Consider the following 22,347-nt stretch of genomic DNA (forward strand, 5'->3'; position numbering starts at 1 on the left):
AATTTTTCGGCATTTCAGCGCACTTGTCTCGTTATTATTTCAGTTTGCTATTTATCGCACAAATCCATTGGTGAAATACCCGTATTAAATGCCTTAATGAAATCGACATCGAACACTCTTTGTGCATAGCTCCTTAAATTTTAATTAATAAATGTATTTGAATATTGGGAACTAATATATTTTGGCCTTGCCGAGAATGCAATGCCCAAATATATATATGTGCTTTACCTGTTACCTGCTGAATGCATCCATTTATGCGGCTAGCATTGACATCTGTCACGCGCAACTGAAATTGGACAGCGGGAGGTCGTTTGGTTTCGCTTTGGAGCGCTACTGCAAGCTGAGGCTTCCCCAGTTCACCTTTGACCCGCTGCCCCGCTGCCTCACGCCTAAACCATTAACCAAATCAATGGTTAAGCTATTGCCTTTGGTCACAGGCTTCGGTGTTCGGGATTCGAAGTCCAAAATCTGCGGTTGCCATGCCAATGCCAAGCGTTGCGTTTTTGGGAGTTTGCGTTTGTGTTTGGGGTTTGTTAGCGGGTCTTTACTGTGGAGTGGGGCTTACTAGCACTTCGGCAGGAAAAAATAGTCATTTTTTATGGATGATTTGACCGGGCAATTGACCATCGACCTCGCCACATTGTTATCCCATATCCAATTGCGCCCAGGCATTTATATATCCACAGCTTTATATATATATCTATATATATATGTTTTTAGCATACGATAGGTATTTGGGTCGCGAGCTGAGTGTTTCGATTTGGTTTTTCCATCCATGTCCTATTTTGGTTTTCGAACCAGCAGTAACAGCAAAAATTCCAACTAAACCATATACATATGTACATATAAGTAAAACAAACAAATTGGTAAAATCAATAAACGAACTCTGGACATTTGGGCGAGGGGGGCTAAGTATGCAAGTGGTGTGCTCCAAGAATGGAAATAAAAATGATTTATAAATTGCTTATTTGTCAAAAGCACAGACACACAAGAGCTGCAGACTGCGAAAAAAAACATATGTAGTTGGGTGAATCAAAGCGAATCATCGAGTATGAGTATTGAGTGAGTATTATTCATATTTCTTGATAATGAACTCAGTGGCAAAACTGTCTTTTCTGTTAGTAAACTCACAAGGCTCTTTTGGAAATATTTATTTTAAAATACGCACAAATATCCACCTTACACCTTTTTGCTCTCTGCACTCATAACGAGCATCTTCTGAATCCGATTCCAGCCACGCCCACTTAGCCCATCACGGCCACTCAGCCCAGTACGAGCTGGCTGCACTCGAGAGCCACAAATCGAAGACAGGAGTCGAAGTTATGGAGCCAGTCACATTATCGTAACTTTTCAATATCGAAGCGTAAACATCGAAATCGCACAAAAGTAGGTTCTTTGGGGGCTCTGTTTCTGATTTGAATGCCGTTGCCGTTCAAGTTGCTCAATAGTGAGTGTGTGTGTGCACTCGAAACTAAAGAAGGAACTACAGAAAAACCTGATAGACATTTTCACAGGCTTAGGCCACAATGCACTGCCATTAGTTGTGCTGAATTGGATTAGCAAGCGACAGAGACCAAAATGCGGACGCAAACGAAGTGCAAATAGTGAAATGGAAAATGGCCAAAGGCCGCTTACAAAATGCTGGAATTATGACATTTAATTAGCCAAATGAATCTTTTTTAAGCTCCGGCTGGCGTTGCAATCGGCGCGTCTACCAATATGCTGAGGGGCATGGAATTAGCGACGGTATTTGGGAATCGACGCCTAATTAGCGCATTGTTGCACCAGAAAATAATGGCGTCCAGCACAGCAAATGCCAAAAACCGATTACAGTCGCCATTCAGCTGGGGATATAGAGATGTTAATGCCGATATGCATTGGCATATATACATATATATGTGAAAGCCAAATAATGAAAACATTCAATCCGCGGCCGGGGATTTGCAGCTGGACAACAGCGCAACGGATTTCCGGTTACAGTGGACCTGGGTGCGGGGTGCGGGGTGCTGGGTGCGGGGAAATTTACAAGACCAATACAAAAATGAAAAAATATCAAAACATTTTTCAAAAGTGTGGGCGTGGCAGTTTTGGCCGGTTTGTGGGCGTTAGAGTGGGCGTGGCAACATGATTAGACAAACTTGCGCTGCTTCTATGTCTCTGGAGTCTGTATGCTTAATCTCAACTTTCTAGCTTTTGTAGTTCCTGAGATCTCGACGTTCATACGGACAGACAGACGGACAGACGGACTGACAGACGGACTGACAGACGGACTGACAGACGGACGGACAGACGGACATGGCCAGATCGACTCGGCTATTGATCCTGATCAAGAATATATATACTTTATATGATCGGAAACGCTTCCTTCTGCCTGTTACATACTTTTCAACGAATCTAGTATACCCTTTTACTCTACGAGTAACGGGTATAAAAACATACAAAACCAAAACTAGTTTGTTGTTCTTTGAGTTCTTATATCAAAATTGAAAAGCAAATAGTAGTAGACTGCTGGTATCACAAAGGTAATCAATTGCCTTACCATACACACATAGGTACCTTTTCTCCTGTGAGATTTTTCAAAGCGTTGGGTTTAGCTTTAGCTTCATGCTGTGTTGCCAGTTTTCACCGTCACCTGAATTTATGGGGAATCCGAATCCAAATCCGAACTTTAGTGGGAGTCGGTTTTCAAAAATCCAAATCCGAATAGAAATCGGGCAGCAAAAAGCAGCAAGTGGAGAAAAGAAGAGGAGCTGCAGCTGGGATATAGACGAGGAAACTTGCGGTGCACTTTGACATTTTGGCGCATGTTGAATCAAGTGAAAACCCAATTACATGTCCCGCCCTATCTAGTCGCTTCACTGGCGACAAAACGAAACGTGCAGACAAGTTAACATCCTGGCCAACTTTGGCAGCAGTCAGCCAGGAGCTGGAATACCCAGCATCCCAGTATCGCCACCCACACATCCACCCACTAGTCCTAGTGTCCTGGTGTCCTTGTGCTCCTGCTCGCTGGTTATTATAAGAGTGGCGAACATTCTGTGGCCACCAGGTGTCTGTGGGCGGGCGTGCATCTGTATACACGAGTGAGTATCTATGTATCTATGTATCTACGTATCTATGTATGTATCTGTATGTGTGCACCCGTATGGCACTGGCTGCTGCTATCGCACGCAAATTATTGTTGCAATGAAACTTAAGCTGCTTAAACTTGCCGGAACGCTTTGGCCCCCCCACCTCCTGTGCCCCTTTCCCATTTGGCCAACGGATGATGGAGACATCAGTGAGCGTGTTTAACCTGATTTGGGGAAAGGTTAGCTGAAGCTGGCCGACAGGGGGCGAAATTGAAAAGCTTAATGGATTACGAGTCACAGATTAACTGGGGCAGTTTAGAGGTCCACGCAAATCGAAGGTGATGCGCACATAATCTCATTCGAATCCAGTCAAGTCCCACTAACAACTTGGGCTATTAAATGTCAACGCGTTTATCTTTATGTGTACATAAATGCAGAAAAAAGTGCATCGAATTATAGGGAAAATCGTATTTGCTACAGTTGCGCCAATAAACTACTGATATTTAAAAAAAAAAGTTGTATAAGTAAGCATTTGATGTGCCTGCCAAAAACACGACCCGAAAATGTTCGAGTTTCGATGGAACAGACAAGTTCGAATAAATCATTGTTAATTTACAAACGCCCTGTTGATGGCCTGACAATTTTCGGTTGCTGGCAAATGTTTTGGCTAGAAACCATGACGAGGACAAGTGGCCATCCGAACCCTGCTAATTAGGCCCAGAAATGTGCCATAAAATAAATGGCACAAATGCGAAATTAAATGGCCCGACCAGGCCAAAGGACATGGGGCCATTTGATTGATGTCCTGATGTCCCGATGGCCGTCGTTCGGTTTTAGTTTCAGTTTCAGCTTCTATGTCTGTGGCAGCAGACTGTGTGTTTAGTTTCCATTATGAGACTCATTTTTTTCCCCCACTTTTTGATTTCTTATTATTAACGAGCTTACCATTGCGGCTTGCCGCTGGCAAATACGTTGTAAAAGCTGGCGGTGAAAACAAACATGCCAGCGGCAATATAGAGCACAATCCGCCAGTTCTCCACGCTGGGCTTGGGATCGATCACATGGCCGGCGACCATGGGCGCCAGCAGACCCACCAAATTGGCCACGCAATTGGTTATGGAGATTAGCAGGCCGGCGAAGCGCGGCGACAGGTCCAGGTGATTGATCTTGAAGCCACTGTAGATGGCACCGTTCAGTCCCATGCCCAGGATGAAAATCACGCAGGTCAGCCAGAGGCTGTGGTGCACAAAGCCCACGGAGATTAGTGCCAAGGCGGGTCCATACTGGCCCAGGCTGTTCATCAGCTTGCGCACCACCGTGATGGAGCAGTTCCGCCGGATGAGGCAATCCGCCACAATGCCAAACACAATGGCTAGTATCCACATGGCCAGGTAAGGCAGCGAGGATATTAGCCCGTTCGCCTGGATGTTCACATCGAGTACTCTATACATATAGGTGGGCAGCATGGTCATCAGCGTTTCATAGCCATAATTCTGTCCAGCATGGGCCACCAGAATAGCATAGAAGGGCATCGATTTCGCAATGCCCACAAATGGTATACTGCCCCTCGCCTGCTCCGGCTGCGCCTGCCAAATGGCCTCGATGATGTGCCGCCGCTCCGCCTCCGAGATTCGTGTGCTCGCCGCCGGACTCTCCTGCACCAGCCAGATGAAGATCACGCACCAGATGGTGCTGAACAACCCGAAAACGTAGAAGATCGATGGCCAGCCGCCATCGAAACCGTAGTGGGCCAACAGGCCACTCAGCGGCATCGATACTATCGTGCCAAACTGGGCGCCCGCATAGACGGCGGCACCGGCCAGCGATCTCTCGTCCGGCGGCACCCATTGGGCCAGCAGGGAGTGGGAGCAGGGCACAATGGGTCCCTCGCCCAGGCCCTGGATGAAGCGCACCACACACAGACCGATGGCGCCGCCCGATCTCGCCGAGATTGGAATAAAGAAGGCGGCCAGCGAGTTGATCATCATGCCCCAGCCGAGGAAATGCCGTGCGCCATAGTACTTGATCATCAGGCCAAAGGGGATTTGGGTTAGCACATAGCCGTAGAAGAAGCTGGAGAGGATGTAGCCCTGCAGCTTGTAGCTCCACTCGAAATCACCATCCCGTTCTTTTGATTGAGGCGACGACTTATCATCCGAGATCGCCGTGTGGTTGACCATGGCCACAATCGCCACGGACATGTTGGTGCGCATCACATAGGCATTTGCCATGCCCGTGAAGAGCATCAGGACGACAAAGAATCGGATCTTCCGGCACCTGGGTATCTGTCCGTCCGTGGCGTAGCGCTCCGCCTTGGGAGTCCTGGAGTCCTGCAGCCCGGCGGCATCGCCCATTTCGAGATTGCTCGCCTGCTTTTTGAATGGCAAGCGGTTGTGTGTCAGTCTGTGGCATTAATACTCCTGATCTCTAGACCAAGCAGGAAAATGCTATTTGTTATTCCCACATTTTTAAAATGATTTATTTGCGCTCGTCGAATACTTTGCGCATTTGATTTGTAAGCGAATGCTAATAGGATCTGAATTATATTTCAAAAGTATTTTTAAAGCTAGCAAAAAATAGATTCCCTGCAATTATAGGGTATATAGAACACCCAGCACCGTTTAAACCCATATTAAATTCATCCAGTCCAACGACTTCACACTAGATTACCCCGAAACGCAAGCAATCCGATACTTAGAAGCCTAGAAAGCCAAAAGGGGGCGAATCCTTTCCCGCTCGATTTTGTCATTCATATCAATTCATACCAATTTCGCATATCTTAGGGCAGGCAAATGAAGCCATTGACAAACGAATGAATATGGCTGGAATCACGGGGGATATACACACCATATATAATGCAAAATACAAGGGGTTACTTTTTTGCGTAGGCTGTTTGCCGAAATCAAATTGGGCCTCAACCAATGCAAAGTGAAGTAAACAAATCCAATTGGATGCGGATGTGAGGACAGATTCAACTAAGGCGTGCCTGTGTGTTCTTTTCCAATTTATGAGTTAAGTCGTGCTAGGGGACTGCTATTGAAATGACAAAAAAGGTATAGTTCAGTGTGAAGCAACTCACTTACTTACTCTTCAACTTACTCACTTCAACTTAGTTTTGCCTCAAAACCCATTGCAATCCTTTGTCAATTTCATCTGTTAAAGTGAATACGTTGTAATATATAGAACCAAGTCGCATTAACCAAGTCCATGACTAATCCGTAAATTATTCCCAATTTTCGCCGAGTACACGGCATTATCCCGGCTGGAATTGCGTGAAACACGGCTGGCGCAGAAGGGATTATAAGCAAGGCGGCTTAAGCAGCACCAAAAGCAAAAAAAAAAACAAAAAAAAAGCGAAAATACTCCAATGCTGACGAAGATGATGACACCTTTGCGGCTGACCCGGATGGAGAGCAGCATCCTTTTCCGTTCATTTCCCATTCTTTGCCTGCCAACGGGGCGTATTAAGCGCTCACACACGACGCGTCGCCTGAGTTGATTACGTATACGCAACGATGGCCCATGAGTTGATTACGACGCACTGGCGGTGGCGATATGTATGCCAAGCAATTTGCATAAACCGCGAATCGGACGCCCGCATACCAGACAGACAGACGGACAGACATTCGTTGACACAGATGATCGGCATCAAAGGAGGTGCGAATAACCAGCCGAGTATGCGAATATAATGAAGCAAAGGTAGGCATTGCCGTAGTGCTCAACACACCAAAAAAAAATCCCAAAAATAATAGTACCTACGAAAAAGGTGTAGAAACAATTGCCCTAGAATTCAAAGTTATGACCAGTTTGCCGGACGATCAGGGTCCCAATATCTGCAACTGTCGTCGCATGCAAACCGAGTGCTGGATAAGACATTCGATCTCCGCCGAGGACACGATGACCCGTCTGGCCCTCAAGTATGACACCAGCATTGGCCACATTTGCCGGGCCAATCGCATGCACAGACTGGATGTCCTGCAGGCACGCCACCACGTTTGGGTGCCCATTCCGAGGCGTCAGTTCCAGATAGCGAGTCCACAGAAACCACAGTGCCACAAGAGTGCGCAGATCCCTGCCAGAGCAGAAAAGCCGAACTTGCCGCCACATTTTTACCGCCAAAGTGATCCAAATCCGAATGCCTTTGCCGACGATGGTGATCCCCTGCTGGTCATCACAGAAATCAAGTAGTGGCATGCGAAACTTCTGCGGCACTGCACTGCGAGAAAAAGTCCAATAAATTGTTTGTTAGCAATTATTGATAATTTTGTATAAGTAAATAAGACAATAGTTTTTGGTAAGCTTATTGCATGTAATACCTATTATTATAAATTATTAGTTATATTTAAGTCATAAAACATCCCCATCCTGCCTGTATCCTTCAGATGCAGTAGCTTAAAAGAAAGAGCATCGCAACTGACACAGTTTTGGTCTTTTTGCCGTGGCGGAAACAAAGCAGAGATGTGGCGATGCCGAAAAAGCGAATGCAGTCGACATTGGCCGGCAACCGCGACAATCTCCTGTCGCGCTGATTAGAAAACCCCATTTGGGGGCAGCTGGCTCTGGAATTGACTATTAATTGTGGCAGAAGTGAATTTGCCAGCAGCAGGATGCAATTAAGACATGCTGCGCATTTGCGCCCACTTAGCTGGACTCTTTGAGAAGCGCATAGAGAGGCGCTCCAGTCCGTGTGCTCCGCTTCAGATAAGCGCTCTGCTCATATTCAAATGCGAATATTAACTAATCTGGACGAATATGTGAGCCAGCACATCCACCCATTCGACTGGCTCCTGGCACTGAAAAAAGGACAACGGGGAATATGCGTACGTGCTCGTGTGATAAATTCACATTTTCCGGCTGACAAGCGGATTGTGCGAGGACAATCGCCTGGGCATTGATAGACACGATGGGCGACGAGGTCGTGCGACGTGAAGCCAGGTGAAATGGCAGGCCGTGAAACGTAGCGGAACGCCGGTGTCATAAAAGGAAGTGCCAACAAAAAGGCCACCAAAAAAGAAATTCCGCCACCCGTTGTAGTAGTAGTAGTGGTGGTGGTGGTGGTGTTGGTGGTGGTGATGATGGTGGTGCAAAAATCAGTTTGGTGGCAAAGTATGGAATGGAAGGCCACATTTTGTGCCTTTCTGACAGACGCAACTTTGAAAGTGCTCTGATTATGCGGCAGCGAGGACGAAGGACTCGAAATTCTGAATCGAGAATGGAGAATCGAGAATCGGGACTCGGGACTGGGGGTTTGTGCTTGGGTTTCGGTTTTCGGGTCTCGGCACTCAACGGCATGTTGACAATGATAACGAAGTTGGTCACGGCCCTTTGGGTACACTACAAAAATATGTCAAAGCCCGTAATTAACTACTTTTATTAACTACTCATTTGAACACAAAGCATTTTGAATGGATATTACTAGCAAATGCTTAGCTACCGTTCTTAAGTTATTCATAAATTTAATGTAAGATACTTGCATTTGGTTAACTTTTTTTCTGCGAGTGCAATTCAACGTCTAGCGTTGGGGCACAAAAACAAAAGCGCACATCGCCAAATATCAAATGTCGCATGCCGGCATTAATATTTCATGAGAAATCATAGTTTGCTGATGCGTATAATTCAAAGGAATTGCAATCTGAATTAATTTTTGAATGCCAAGCAGCCAGGTGGCATTTATATTGATTCGCTTTAGAATTTACATGGCTTGGCGCCCAATCGATTGATTGATGAGTGGGTCAGACAGTTCGATTTGGTGGTGCTGCTGCTGATGGTGGTGCTGCTGGTGGTGGTTGGGTTGTGTCACTGCATTTGGTACTCCCATATTTGCGGATCGATGGCCAGAAGTTGCACAAAGAACAAAGTTTTGTGAGCGAAACTCATTTATTTGTTTTCCGCCGTGACAGTTGAACCATGTAATTATACACAGACAGCAGGAGCTCCACCATTCTACCCATTTAGATATTTCCACTTCCATTCCCATTCCCTTTGGCTTTAGTTTCAGTTTCAGCTCGGGCTTGAGCTTCAGTTTCAGTTTCTGGTTCGGTTTGGTTTGGTTTGGGTTTAGGTTTGGGTTTGGGTTTGGGTTTTCGAGCGACTTATGAATTATGACAGTTTTGCACACCACGCACAACTTTGGCAGGGCTTTCAAATAGAAATTATTAGAAAGTTTGCAGCGAAAGCGAAAAGGGGGGACAGCTGCATGGCATGAGATTAGTGCAATTGGGAGTGGGGATACGGATCGGATCTCTTTGAGAAATGAGAAATGAGAATTGGCTGGGGGCCACAATCCAAGGCATTCTCATATTGAACGTTTGAGCGTTTGAACGTTTGAACGTTTGAAGGTTCTCGTTTTCGTTGAGTTTTTGATTTATGTCTGTTTGCACTCGGGGAGCCGAGTGGATTGGTCGATGTGGCAATGGGGATTATGCTCATAAATGGCACACATGGAGCACATGGAGCATATGGGACAGATGCAGCTATGCGACAATAGTCATCTGAACGTATTGGAACGTATTTGCCAATGCTGCAGTTTGTTCAATAACTAGATTATACTGTCCTCCAGGCGAAATGCTTATGTATCCATAACATTTTCTTACCTTATCTTTAATGTAATAAGCCAGGCTCTGCATTTATATATTTCAATGTGTGCTTTCGCATTGGAAACGGTCCATTACCATATGCTTACTCAGCGGATCAAATTTGAAGACATTCGCACCTTTCGCTGTGCCAATTATTAATTGCAAATTGCGAGACGCTATGGCATCGCATAAAAAACAATCAACAATCATCACGGCCAACTGGCGAGATGAAGGTTATTGAATTACATTAATGACAGGCGACAGACGGTACGGGATTGACCGAATGGGAGGTCCTGCCAGAGCCTGCCAGATATCATCCTTTAAATGGCTGGGTGATAAGTGTTGGGTGGGAAGAACGTCTTGAGTCGCACAGTTGGATTCACACTTGTACCGCTCAGCATCATCATCATGACAATCATCATTCATTCGTGCAATGTGGCATTCATTTATGCATTCATTCGCATCCTTCGCACTACCTTTCTATGCCCATCTCTTTCTCGCCACCGCATTGGCCGTCTCTTTCTTGCCGCATCTTCTCAGTCACATCTTCGTTTATTCGCTCATTTAAGCATTCGTGTTGTCGTTTCAGTTTCAGTTTCAATTTGCCTTGCCAACATTTTCGCAAATGTCTTTTTAATTGATTCGCAGCGATGCGAATGCGAATAAGAGACGAAAGAGATGGCTGCACTTGATGAGAAAGAGATGATGGCTGAAAGAGACAGGGAGAGAGGGTAAAAGTGGGAGAGCGAAGGAGTGAGTGGCTGAAAGATCTACCTACCCGGCTGCCGAGTGTAATTATAAATTGAATTAAAAGGCGCACATTTCGTCTTTTAATTCTGCTTGCTGCTTGAGCTTAATTAAAATTTCATTATGTCTCTCATATATATATATTTTCCCTTCGCTGAAGGATGACTGCGAAATAGGGAAAACTGCAGACTACGATATATGCACAAAATATATTTGACAAGCAGCTTTACGAGCGAGCAGTAAAAATACTTGTTCTCCATTAATGTTCGCCTAATGCTCGCATAGAGTACCGCTTCTTCGCAAGCCCCCACATTATTATGCAAAAAACACAGAAAACAAAAAAAAAAACGAATAAATAAAAATATAATAAAAGTACCAGAAAATACTGCCAACAAAAAGGGGTAGCAAGCGAAAAACAAAAAACACAAAACAAAAAGGGAGAGTGAAATGCCAGCGCAACTTGTCGACATGAAATGTTGTTGTCATTCTGTCTGGCAATTGCCATTCTTGTTGTTGCTACTGTAGTTTATCGTCTTCGCTCCGTGCATGTGTATATTCCCACACATACATGCTCTTTTTTTTGCGAGTGTGTTGGTGCAGTTGTGCACGTGTTGTTGTAATATTGTTGTGCTGTTGTTGAGTTTATGCATTGCAGCATTGTAGTAACAAAGCATAGCATAGTTTTTAGCGCAAATCAAAATGATTGATGATGATGGCTGCTCTAGATCTTGCACCCCTCATGCGAAGTGCCCCGCCCACCATGTCACGTTCCCTTGCTACAACAACAACAATAACACCTACACCAACAGTAACAAAAACAAAAACAATAGCTACACTCACTTGACAGTTATGGCTGCTGATATGCTGCAAATAAACTAAATAAATCCTCTTTTGTGTAATGTCATTTTTGTGCCACTTTGTTTTCAAGCCAAGCACCATGTTTTGTAAATTTTCCAAGAGTAAAAGAGAGAGAGACCGTTGTGCCACTGCCACAATTTCAATACTAAAATTGACACAACTCCAAGCCGAAGGAACTTCTAAGTGCGTCGGATAACCGACGGCCGGTAAAACCTAACCTAACCTTATCTAGGAACTGGGAATTTAAGGTACATAAGGTACATAAGTTACATATGGCAAATGTCAATATCAGAAGTATGGCAGGTTGGGACAACGCCATTAGGAAGTGGAAAAACACTTCGGTTCACCACATAGCACTTCATTAACATGGGTTAGGCAGCACAAGCAGCACCAAACACATGCACGCAAATTGGCCAATCGCTTGAGTGAAGGATTATTTGCCCTTCGCCCTTTTGGCGGAAACACCACCACACCACCACACACCACGCCTCCCCCCTTGTTCCTCATACTCTGGCCCCCGTTTCCATCGCATATTAAACATACATGCACATGCACATGCAGCTGCTTGTGGTAATGAGTGCGTGGGTTGGATGGACGGGCGGATTTTGACTGCGGCTGCCCCTGAGGTCGTTGCGAGCAGCTGCACCAAAACCCCAAATTGTTTAGCATATGCAAGATGGAGCGACCACCACCGCCACCCACTCCTCCTCCTCCTCTTAAGCCACCACCACCCACCCATTCACATTTCGCTGCCCATCCATCCTTTGAAGCGTACAGCAATTTGGACATGTTAATAATGTTGACTTCTTGGCCAAGTTTAATTAATCCATTTATGCGGTCACAAATTGAAAGCTGTTTAATCTCTTAATTATTGCTGCAAATATGCATTCCACTCACTTTGCACTTTCTCCAGGCCAAAATGGTCAAAAATAACGGCTTAGCATATGTAGCTCTAAAATATTTCATACCTAGTAGGCCATGATTCCCTTTCCTTCTTCTGTCATTGGATGTCACAGAAAGTTACTCATTTCAGTCGTCTTACGCACACAGTCAAGTCGGCAGCTTCTGAAAAACAGTTTAAAATAAATTCCTGAAAAGACGAAGTTGGCAAATTTTCAAAATGATTCAGAAGATGATTTTCTTCTCCGGCCCCGTGGTCGCAGCCCTCATCTACTTGATCGTCAACCTGGCGTCGCTGTGGAAGAAGTCCCGTGAGTTCAAGCGGATGACGGAGTTGCTCGTCCTGGAGGATCAGCTGGAGCGGATGATCAAGGCTGGCCGAGCGCTGCATCCAGACGACGAGGCGCTGGAGCAGCTTGGGCGCAACCTCATGGGCAACTTCAGACTGGACGTGATCAATCAAGTGCATCAGGTTGCAGCAACTCGTTCTTCTAAAAAAAAAACTTAGGGATCCGCTGAAGGATCCAATTGAGGGAACCAGCTGGAAAGGTGCAGCTGGAGTGCAACTAGGACAACATGGCAAGTGGCAAGGAGACGATGTTTTGAGTTAGCACCCGCCGTTCCAGCTGCTTGTATCCGCGATTAAAAACAACAAAAAGGTCATAAAAGGCAATTTTTCAGTAGAAAAAGGGGCATGGGAGTTCTCCACTTACACTGGCTACTTAATCAGCCTTTGCTATCGCACTTGTCGTAATACCCACTGTAATACAAGCCAAGCTATTGGGGTGCAACCCCGTTTTCTGCGTGGCACTCTGTAGGCACTTTGCACTAAACATAAATTTCGCAGCAGTTTGACACGACACGGAGAGAACTCAAATTATATGCGAGTACATGGATTGGGCGGTCGTGTTTGGCTGTATGTGTGTCAGCAGTGCATGTGTGCGTATGCGTGTGTGTGTAGAACAAGCCTTCAAATTGCCCCGGGGACTTTGGCAGAGTGCAATGTCTGTCAACACTAATTGTTGGCTCCTGCTCAGCCGCCCGACTGCTGTCTTCCGCTACAATAATGTCGTGTGTTCCCGTGGATGTATTCCTGTGTTGGGCTCCTCAAATACCGCCTGTTCCAGTGGCCCCCCTGCCCCCTGCTGCTGTCCACAGCCTGGTGTGCTAAGCCGGCTTACTAGTGCGTACACTTAGCGAAAGCACACACACACGTGCACCATGCCACTTGCACCATGCCAACATGCAACTTGCAACTGCACCAAGTAACTAAGACTGCGCGATGTAAGCTCCTCCTTGGGCACTAACTAGTTGAATGCACAAATATTTGAAATGAGCAATACATTTTATAGGCTAACCAAGAGTCAGGGAGCATTTTTCTCCGTGTAGCATATGAGGAGGAGCAGGAGCAGCGACGAGGTCCTGGCATTGGCATAAGCCTCGCTTTTGGCATACATCCTGGCAGGCAACCGAATAGCTCAATTTTGGTGGCGAGCACAAGACAAATACTACGGGTTGTACTACATAACACTAACACTAATACTAATACACTAATACTAATGCCACCTCGGGCCGTGTGTCTAATTAAATTGGGTCAAACCAGTTAACTCGCTTGTCTCTGGATTACGTTTGCATCTGACTTAATCTCGGTTGTGGTGTCCTGTCCTTTCCTCTCCTGCGTCTTATATGTGTCCTTTCACCCCACTCCACTCCGTTTCACTCGATTTCGAAAAATGGCTTTTCCTCAAGACACAACAAATTGCTTTCAGGCTGTGTCGCTGCTGCTGCTGATGCTGCTGCTGCTGCCCTCAAAATCAAATTATTGTCCTGGTCTCGTCCTTCGGTTAGGCAGCACGGACATAGGGAAAATATTGTCTTTGCTGAGTTTATTAAAACTTTCCACCACCGACCAAAATCGAGATGGGGTACTAGGAATACACCACTACTCTTCACTGGCGGCAGCAAACTTTTGACCTGTTGCAGGCAACTGACTGTGACTGTGAGGCACTGCAACTGGAACTCCACCCACGGCAGAAAGTTGTTGGCCAAGTTTGCAGCGCTTCTTGGGCTAAATTGTGTAATTAATTGGGAACGCCAAGCTGAGCAGGACAATGCTGAACCCTGGGCGGTTGGCGTTATAAATGACTTCAATTAAATTTTTCTCATCTCGCTGGGCATCTTAGCTTTCCCTCGAATAACCAGTTTTCCCCCTTTTTTCCTGACTCCTTCAACTATTTATATAATTAGCACTATCGATAGCATCGCAGGGGATACACTTTCACTTGAACATCAATTTCAGTTTGTTGTCCAGTCTAATAAAACTAATCAATTCCTTCGCAATCAGAGTTGAATATCGTACTAAGTCCTTTTTGCCACAGCCAGTGATGCAATTAGTCCACACATTTGCCGAAAATAACTGGGTCACTTAACTGCAATCCGCTTTGCTTAAGGAAATAAATAAAACTTGGCCCGGCACAAATCGATAGTAAGCAGAGGGATTATAAATTTGACATGTGGTATTTTGTGCAGAGACATTCGCATGCCGAATGGCAAAATTAAATGGCCATAATCACAGCACACACACACAGCAGATACAAGTTTCAGATACAAATACAGATACAAATGCAGATACAAATGCAGATACAGATACAAATACAGGTACAAATACAGATACAGATAGAGATACCGATTTAATTTGCCACAACAGTAAGCCGCAAATACATCGCTCTTCTTTCTTTGAGTAACTAGGCACTGGGAGCTCGGAATTCGGAATTCAGATGCGGATTCACAACTCGAAGGCAAAGCAAACTTGTCTAATCCAATGAAAACAAGCAGCTCAGCTGCGATTGATAAGGGCAAGTCCGACTTACTAGGCAACTGAAGTGACCCCCTTCATCTTGTTCTCGTATTTGGATGTACTCGGGTATACTCGTACAACCCAAACTTATATCCTGACAACCGCTTAACTCATTTGACTGCTACCAGGACAACGACAACGGCAACGACAACGACGACACTTTGGCAATAATATCGTCCGGTTGTCCGCTTTAAGTCCTCGGATTTGCCTCGTAAATACATGCAAACGGCTTCAAAACGTCCGGCTTAAGTGAGTTTGGAGTTCTTGGAGTTCTGGGAGGTGGGAAGTGGGAGGGGTTTGATTAAACTGAGGTGACAACATTTTGCCGAGCGCAATTTACAGTAAAATGGTATGCATAATTTCCGTTATGACACTTGCGGTGCACACACACACACGCACATTTGAACGGAGAAATTTATTTGAAGGTAGATGGATAGATAGATGTGGTTACACATTCCCAAAGCACTGAAGAAAACTCCCTTTGCAATTCAAATTCTCAAAGGAAATTGTGTAAAATATTTCCATGAATTCCATTAGGCATTTTGTAGTACTGCTTCCTGTTTGCAGCAGTGCATGCTTATATGGTTTTACGGATCTGTAAGTAAGTGAACTACGGCACTACGGCTAAATACCAGAACTGCCTGCAGGCAGCATTCTAATTTATGTTATCCTTGCCACTCCACTCCACTTGAGGCCACACAAAGGCAGATGCTATACACTCGCATACACAGAAATCAGGGTCGCAATAGCCTGCTGTAATTACAAAGTGCCGGAGTCGAACTCACAGCCAGATTCCGCAATTGCGAATCCAGACTCCAGAATCTGGAATTCAGAGCCCCGAGTCCCAGAACCAAGACCAGTTGATATCCTTTAAATCCCTTTAATGCCGGCGCGCAGCCTTTGATTTTTGCAATATCAATTAGCGCAAAACGCGTAGGCCGCCAAAAACTGGTGGTGAAAATGGTGAAACTGGTGGGGGGTCCATGAGGATTTACTGCTGCTGATTATTTCATTAGGCGAAAGTAAATTTAAACGCCAGCCGCACGTTAAATTTATGTTAATTTCCAAAGGGATGCCAGCCAAAAAGGATGCGGAAATGCCATAGACGAGAAGCAAAAAGCTGGGGGTAACTGGAAAATGGAAACTGGCACAGACAGCCGAGGAAAATGAGATGTTCAAGGAGCGGAAAGCGGTTTTACAAGTGTAGTGCAAGGCAAATGGGTGGAAAACTATATTAGACAGCAAACTATACATATATGCAGGGTCACATTTTAATGCTGCATTCCAGGCACATTACAAAGCACTTTAGGTGAATTGCACACAACTCGCTTATTAAATATGAACACAGCAATGAATTGTTGTCAGCTGCTAGCCCAGATTTGGTACAGATATTAAAGAGTCATCTCAAACTATCCAAAAACTGCTATCAACCTTTGCAACCCAAATGACCATATGGTGCAAATGGACCGTTGCCAAGCTGCCAACTGGTGGACAACATTTCCAAACAGATAACTTTCCATGAATTTTTAAAAACCATATCTGCGACTCACTTGACACACATAGCAAACGCACTTGTTTTGCTTGGACCCACTGATCGACCGGGAATATCCATATCCATATCCACATCCATATCCATATCCCCCGGGCATATCTAGTTCGCCAGTAATAATCATTAATTAATAACAAATTTGTATTGATTGTCGTCCGGCGACGGCGACCAAAACAAACGCAAAACAATAGAGTGAGATGGCGCACAGAAGGAGAGGGAGACGGAGATCAGGTGCCGTCGGCTATATACTATATGCAGTATAGGCTATAGCTAGCCGATCTGTGGCCTGACACTGCTTGGCACTCGGTAACTGGGCACTCGTCGGCGATCCCGATAGCAGTGCGGATTCCCGGACCCGGCCACCAAAAAACCCGGCACATGTGTCGCCGATCAATGGCAACATCTGGTGTGGTACGTACGTAAATACATACATACGTACGAATGTATCTTTATCTCGGTCTCGGACTAATGAAGCCGGCAGCGCGTTAGATACATTGCTCGCCGGCTAATTATTCCCCAAGGGATCCTGGCCACGAATCACTGGAAGCAATCCAGCCACGATCGCAGTGAGTGCATCTCTTGGTACCCCTTGCTCTCTATTGCGATCGCAGGGTATGCCACGATGATATCAATAACATTATAAGCGGATAAAGGGTTAAGTTCATACATAGGGTATAGTACATGCGATGCCCGAGCGTATTCCATGGCTCTCATCAATTCTGTCACTGTCACCACTCATCCGGATATTATCATCAGTGGATATTATAAATATTTGGACACTCGACCGGAGTCCGCTCATTTGCGATCATGGACTTCTTTGCGACGGGTGGATTCCAGCAGCTTTACAGCGACTTGGAAGAGGAGCCACTAGCCGCCGGCGATGCGCTGCTGAATGTCATCAGTGTTGGGGATTTCGAGAGCTCTTATGTGGATAGCAACTATATAACCAACTACAATCAGCTGGAATTCGAGGAGTCGGACTACTATGGCATCATCACCTTAGACAGCAATAATAATAATAATAATAGTGGTAGTGGAAATGTCCAGGTGGATCTGTCGTATGGGGAGGATCCCTCGTTGTTCATCGACTTCAATGACCTGACCGTTTGCCCGCCGGACTTGAGTGACTGGGAGCAGCGGCTATTGGATAACTACGTGGAGATTCCGGAACTGGTGGACTTTCTGCCGGAGCGCACACCCCTCTGCACAGACAACTGTGCGGACTTTCTGGAGGAGAGCAACAGCAATCTGCGCCTGACGGGGCCGCCAACCTCAGAGATCTTCGATCCCGATCGATTGTCCTCTTCGTCCGGCAGTTGTGAGCCCGCCAGTCCTGCGGATGCAGCAGCTCCACCAACAGCACCACCACCTGCCCTCCAGATGAGTGAGAATGCCGCCGGCGAACGGGGCTACCTGTGCACCTTCGGGAACTGCGAAAAGATCTACGCCAAGCCCGCGCATCTGAAGGCCCATTTGCGGAGGCATCTGGGCGAGAAGCCGTACGTCTGCAGTTGGCCAGATTGCGTCTGGCGTTTCTCCCGATCCGATGAACTGGCCCGCCACAAGCGCTCCCATTCGGGTGTGAAGCCGTACAAATGCGACTACTGCTCCAAGTGCTTCGCCAGGTCGGATCACCTCACCAAGCACCGCAAGGTCCACGAACGGCGACTGCTGGCCGCCACCAGAGCTGGCAAATCCCTGTTCTCCGACGATCTCTATGCCGTGCGACCAGGTCGAAAGCGCAAGAACCAGCTGTAATCATTCCGTAGATAAGAACATAAGTCATAGATAGGGATAAGTCAGCTTTAAAGTTTTGCATTTTTTTTGTTTGTTTTACTTTAGATTAGGTTGCATATCCATAAAATAGATTTAAAGTAGACCCTCGTTTGCAAGAAATGATCATGTGTTTTATTTCGACGGGTAATTTTAATTGTGATAATAATATACTGCTCTCCTTGGCATAAATGAAATGCTGCAAATTATACAGTGGTTACTGTGTCATTGTCGTTTCTACAGATTTAATTACGAAAATCATAAACCGTTGATAAACTCATTTAACAGAGTCAAAGAGCATATGATTTAATAAAAAATTGTTACAAGCATGAGGTTAATTCATTACAGATGGTTAATCCAATTTATCAATATAATTAAAAAGGCTAATTTCACGCGGGAACGCAATTATTAGCAGTAAGCAATAAGGTTCTAAAAACAGTAGGCTGTTTGCACAGATTCACACACAGTAATATACGTACTATTTAGCTGCCTAAAAACAGGGGAATATGAACAGGAATAAGCCACTCAGGCTTCTTGGCCTCGAAGACAGCGAATCGGAGACAAAGCCGAAACTTACTTTGAACCGCCTGAGTGTAATGCCAATCCAATGTCCTTTGGAGTCCTGCATTGCCACGATTTCCAGGCAGGATATGCTCGCCCATTTGGCGTCGCAGCACTTGCGATCGAGCCTGCGGAAGCACTTGCAGCTGGCCTTCGCTGGGGAACGCTGCACCCTGATCTTTGATCCCGCCCAGCTGCCGGCCAGGCAGACCATATGCCTGGGCGTTCTGCTGTACGGCGGTGAGCGTGGCAGGCAGGACCAGTTACCCGGAGTACGGGAGTTCAGTCATCGGAATCGATTGCCGGCGCACTCGGAGCTGGAGTCGCTGCAGGACTATCTGCCCGTCATGGTGCTGGTGCGAAGGACCACATTCTTTGACTGGGCATTGCTAGACAGGAATAAGGAAGCGAATGAGTATAAAGAGTCGCTTTACCAGAAATGCAGCACTGGTAAATGGGGTGTAGCCAAGTGGGTGACGCATCTGGATTTCACATGTGATCAGTATGCCAAGTGCAGTGCGGAACAGAACAGTGACTATAGTAGCCAAGAGTATTTCGATCCAAGGAAGCGTGACATAACTGGGCACGATAACAGGCAAGACTTAAAGGACTTGGATATGTACATCATTTGGACGCAGAGTGCGCCCTGCATCCGACCACTCCACGTTTGCCTCACCGCCTTCAATCGCACCTTGTCGGATGGCCGGAGCGTCCTGCGTTTGGTGGCCAACTCGGGCAGAGTTTTCCCCGAAATCGGTGGCAAGGAGCTGCCCAAGGACCGGCATTCCATGTGGCTGACGCAGCGGGAATTGGAGGAGATATGTGGCGCTGAATATCATCTCCATCTCGAAGTGATCCTGAATGAGTCTTTGGAATGACCTAAGATTTGGTTTATTTACTATACATTTGTATTTATTAAACCGCAGAGTTGTGAAACAAATGGGAGTTTTATGTGGTGGGAAGAAGGAGGAGGAGCTCTGATACAGGACTGTGCCGCCAAGAAGAAGGATCCTCCCCAGCTCCCCAACGCTCGCATCCTTTATGCACTGTCATATCGCATACTTTACGGCTTTCAGGGCGAGTGCTTTTGTACATTTGAAGTGAATTTACAGCGCAACTTGCTTGTATAATGGCATTTACTTTATGCAAACACTGGGGAGGCACACAGTACAGGAGTACAGGAGTACTCAAGGAGTCGCAGCAGCAGCAGGATTCAGCAGGATTCAGCGACGACGACAACAACAATTATTGCCCCACTCATTAAGGCAAACTGCAGTGCTCCGCAGAGGACCTCCTGCTTATTCGAAAGTAATTAGCATAAAAATAAATACCACTCATTAAGTCATGTTGTTTTTATCTATTTACTGTTTGATATTGCCGTCGTCAGAGTCGTGGTTTCTCTTTTTCTTTTTCTTCGTGCTCGTGTTGCTGTGGCTGTTGGTGTTGATGTCCTGGCCCCCCTTTTGCAGGAGCGTCCTGGTGGCAGGACCTCCATTGAGACGACAAGAGGGCAACAGGGCAACAGGGGTTATTTGCATAGCTGCAGCCACGGCGGAACTGGTTCAATTAGCCTGAATCTCTGTTGTGCTGCAAAGTGGAGGAGGATGTGGAGGTGGGATATTAGGCACATATCGATATGGTATGGTAAGCTTATTTCATATATTTTCATTTTACAAGCATTGAACAGGTGCATAAACATGTATCTGCTAATCTCTTATCAACTCCTTCCCAGTGCAGAGAGAAGGGAATCCCCAGCGGTAAAAACACAGGTAATCCCCAAACTTAAATCCTTTGATAAACTGCTGCGAATGAATCGCCACCAAAAACAGAGCCACTTTTTGTGCCATGGACATCCGATAAGTTGCCTTCAGCATCCAGTTTCTATAGATACAAGTACATACATACATATGTACGAGTATATATGTATGTACTCAGATATACGAGCAAGTAGCTTGCCGCTGGCTTATGGATAAATTTGCTTTTTGTCGCAGCTCGAGCTGGAAAATTCCGATTGCAATTTTAATTAGATGCCATACACACATATCCAGCCAAGAAAGGGGGAAAAGCGAAAGGCAATGCGCAATGCGAAGAAAGCAGTGAAAGCATAACTTCTTGTGTGCTCCATGGGATACACTCATACATACATACACATGTATCTGCTGTAAAGGAGGTACAAATACATCTGTACATCCTATATAGCAGATCGGATGGCAGATACGTCAATGGTGTGGGCGAAAGACAAAGCGCGGTGTTGTAAGAGAATTCAATTAAATGTTCATCAAAAACTACAAGAAAAAGTGTTGAGTATCTGTAGCTGTATGTATTCCTCTGTTTCTGTCTGTGGGCTGAGCGATCCAGAACAAAGGATATGTACAAGGACACTGCCGCAGTTGTGTGGCAAGAGGGCAGGGTGCAGGATGCAGGGGTCAGGGGGGAGAAGGAATAGGAATCAGGACCTTGATGACGCGGCGGCAACGCCAGCAACTGTGGCTCCCTGACTTCATCTCTAAATGCAGACAGTGGCGCAGGCAGTGGGAGTTTCGGGGGTTCGGCGACCCAAAGGAAATATGTACATTCTATACAACATGAAATACTATGAAAGTGCCTATCCGTAACTTGAAAAAAAAGCGAAAATCTGCCAACTAAAATGAAGTTAGTAATGAGAATAGCCCCTCTGTATTTCATAGCCCGCTCGTCTCTGGCAGTATCTGTGTGTCTGCTCTGCCTGTGTGTGCGTGTGCTGCTATCTGTGTGTCTGTGACTTGGCTGCTGTAATCAGCAGAAGAAGATGGAGAAGTTGGTGGCGATGGAGGCGATGTGGGTGGGTGGTGCGGAGGTAAGGCAGCAGGAAGAGCACAAAAGTTATAAAATACCAGATAGATAGTAATTGCAACAGTTCTGTCTTCCCTCTCGCTCTCTGTGTCTCTCCCTCTCGCTCTGACGCTGTCTGTGTGTGTGTGGCTGGTGAAAATAAGCAGGAAACTGGAAATTACAAATGATACGGAAATAATGCGATATCATGAATCATTTTTATGAGAATCGAGACTTTGATTCTCAGGGGCAAACGATTGGCAAGGGGATCGGCGATGAGCTTCCATATACAGTAATATATATACATATATATATTATATATACTATATAGGGTTGGCGGCTAGGTACATACATATACATATTATATCCCCTGAAAGTGCAGGCTTCTTGTTGCCTCAGCTTGAGTCTGTGTCAACAAATTTGCATTGCATTGGGCGACCAACTGGCGTCGACCACACAAATAATGTCAACAGCATTTCCACTCATCAATAAGTGAAATATACAAAAAAAACACAAAAAAAATCGAAAAAAAGAATGTCGAATGAAAAGGGACAGTTGGGGAAAATTCAGGGCGCATCGGGTTCCTTTCCGGTTCCTTTTGGCGTCCATTTTCCCAAGGAGTGCGGAAAAGCTGAAGGCTGGCAT

At 45.7% G+C, this 22,347-nt stretch overlaps 4 protein-coding genes across 4 annotated transcripts; 3 read left to right on the forward strand and 1 right to left on the reverse strand.

Annotated features, from left to right (window-relative positions):
- Positions 1–3,944: 3,944 nt before the first annotated feature.
- LOC6524198 (putative inorganic phosphate cotransporter) lies at positions 3,945–5,588 on the reverse strand. Its single transcript, XM_002100025.4, has one exon. The coding sequence runs from the start codon at positions 5,423–5,425 to the stop codon at positions 4,013–4,015; it is 1,413 nt and encodes a 470-aa protein (XP_002100061.1). The 5' UTR covers positions 5,426–5,588; the 3' UTR covers positions 3,945–4,012.
- Positions 5,589–6,763: 1,175 nt separating this feature from the next.
- Positions 6,764–7,384, forward strand: LOC6524200. Its single transcript, XM_002100027.3, has one exon. It carries the CDS (start codon positions 6,870–6,872, stop codon positions 7,257–7,259), a length of 390 nt encoding a protein of 129 aa, XP_002100063.1. The 5' UTR covers positions 6,764–6,869; the 3' UTR covers positions 7,260–7,384.
- Positions 7,385–17,364: 9,980 nt separating this feature from the next.
- LOC6524202 (Krueppel-like factor 7) lies at positions 17,365–18,435 on the forward strand. Its single transcript, XM_002100029.3, has one exon. It carries the CDS (start codon positions 17,365–17,367, stop codon positions 18,313–18,315), a length of 951 nt encoding a protein of 316 aa, XP_002100065.1. The 3' UTR covers positions 18,316–18,435.
- Positions 18,436–18,760: 325 nt separating this feature from the next.
- On the forward strand, positions 18,761–19,831 carry LOC6524203. Its single transcript, XM_002100030.3, has one exon. The coding sequence runs from the start codon at positions 18,837–18,839 to the stop codon at positions 19,767–19,769; it is 933 nt and encodes a 310-aa protein (XP_002100066.1). The 5' UTR covers positions 18,761–18,836; the 3' UTR covers positions 19,770–19,831.
- Positions 19,832–22,347: the final 2,516 nt, after the last annotated feature.

This window comes from Drosophila yakuba, chromosome X (genome assembly GCF_016746365.2).
Source record: "Drosophila yakuba strain Tai18E2 chromosome X, Prin_Dyak_Tai18E2_2.1, whole genome shotgun sequence".
NCBI classification, from domain to species: Eukaryota; Metazoa; Arthropoda; class Insecta; order Diptera; family Drosophilidae; genus Drosophila; species Drosophila yakuba.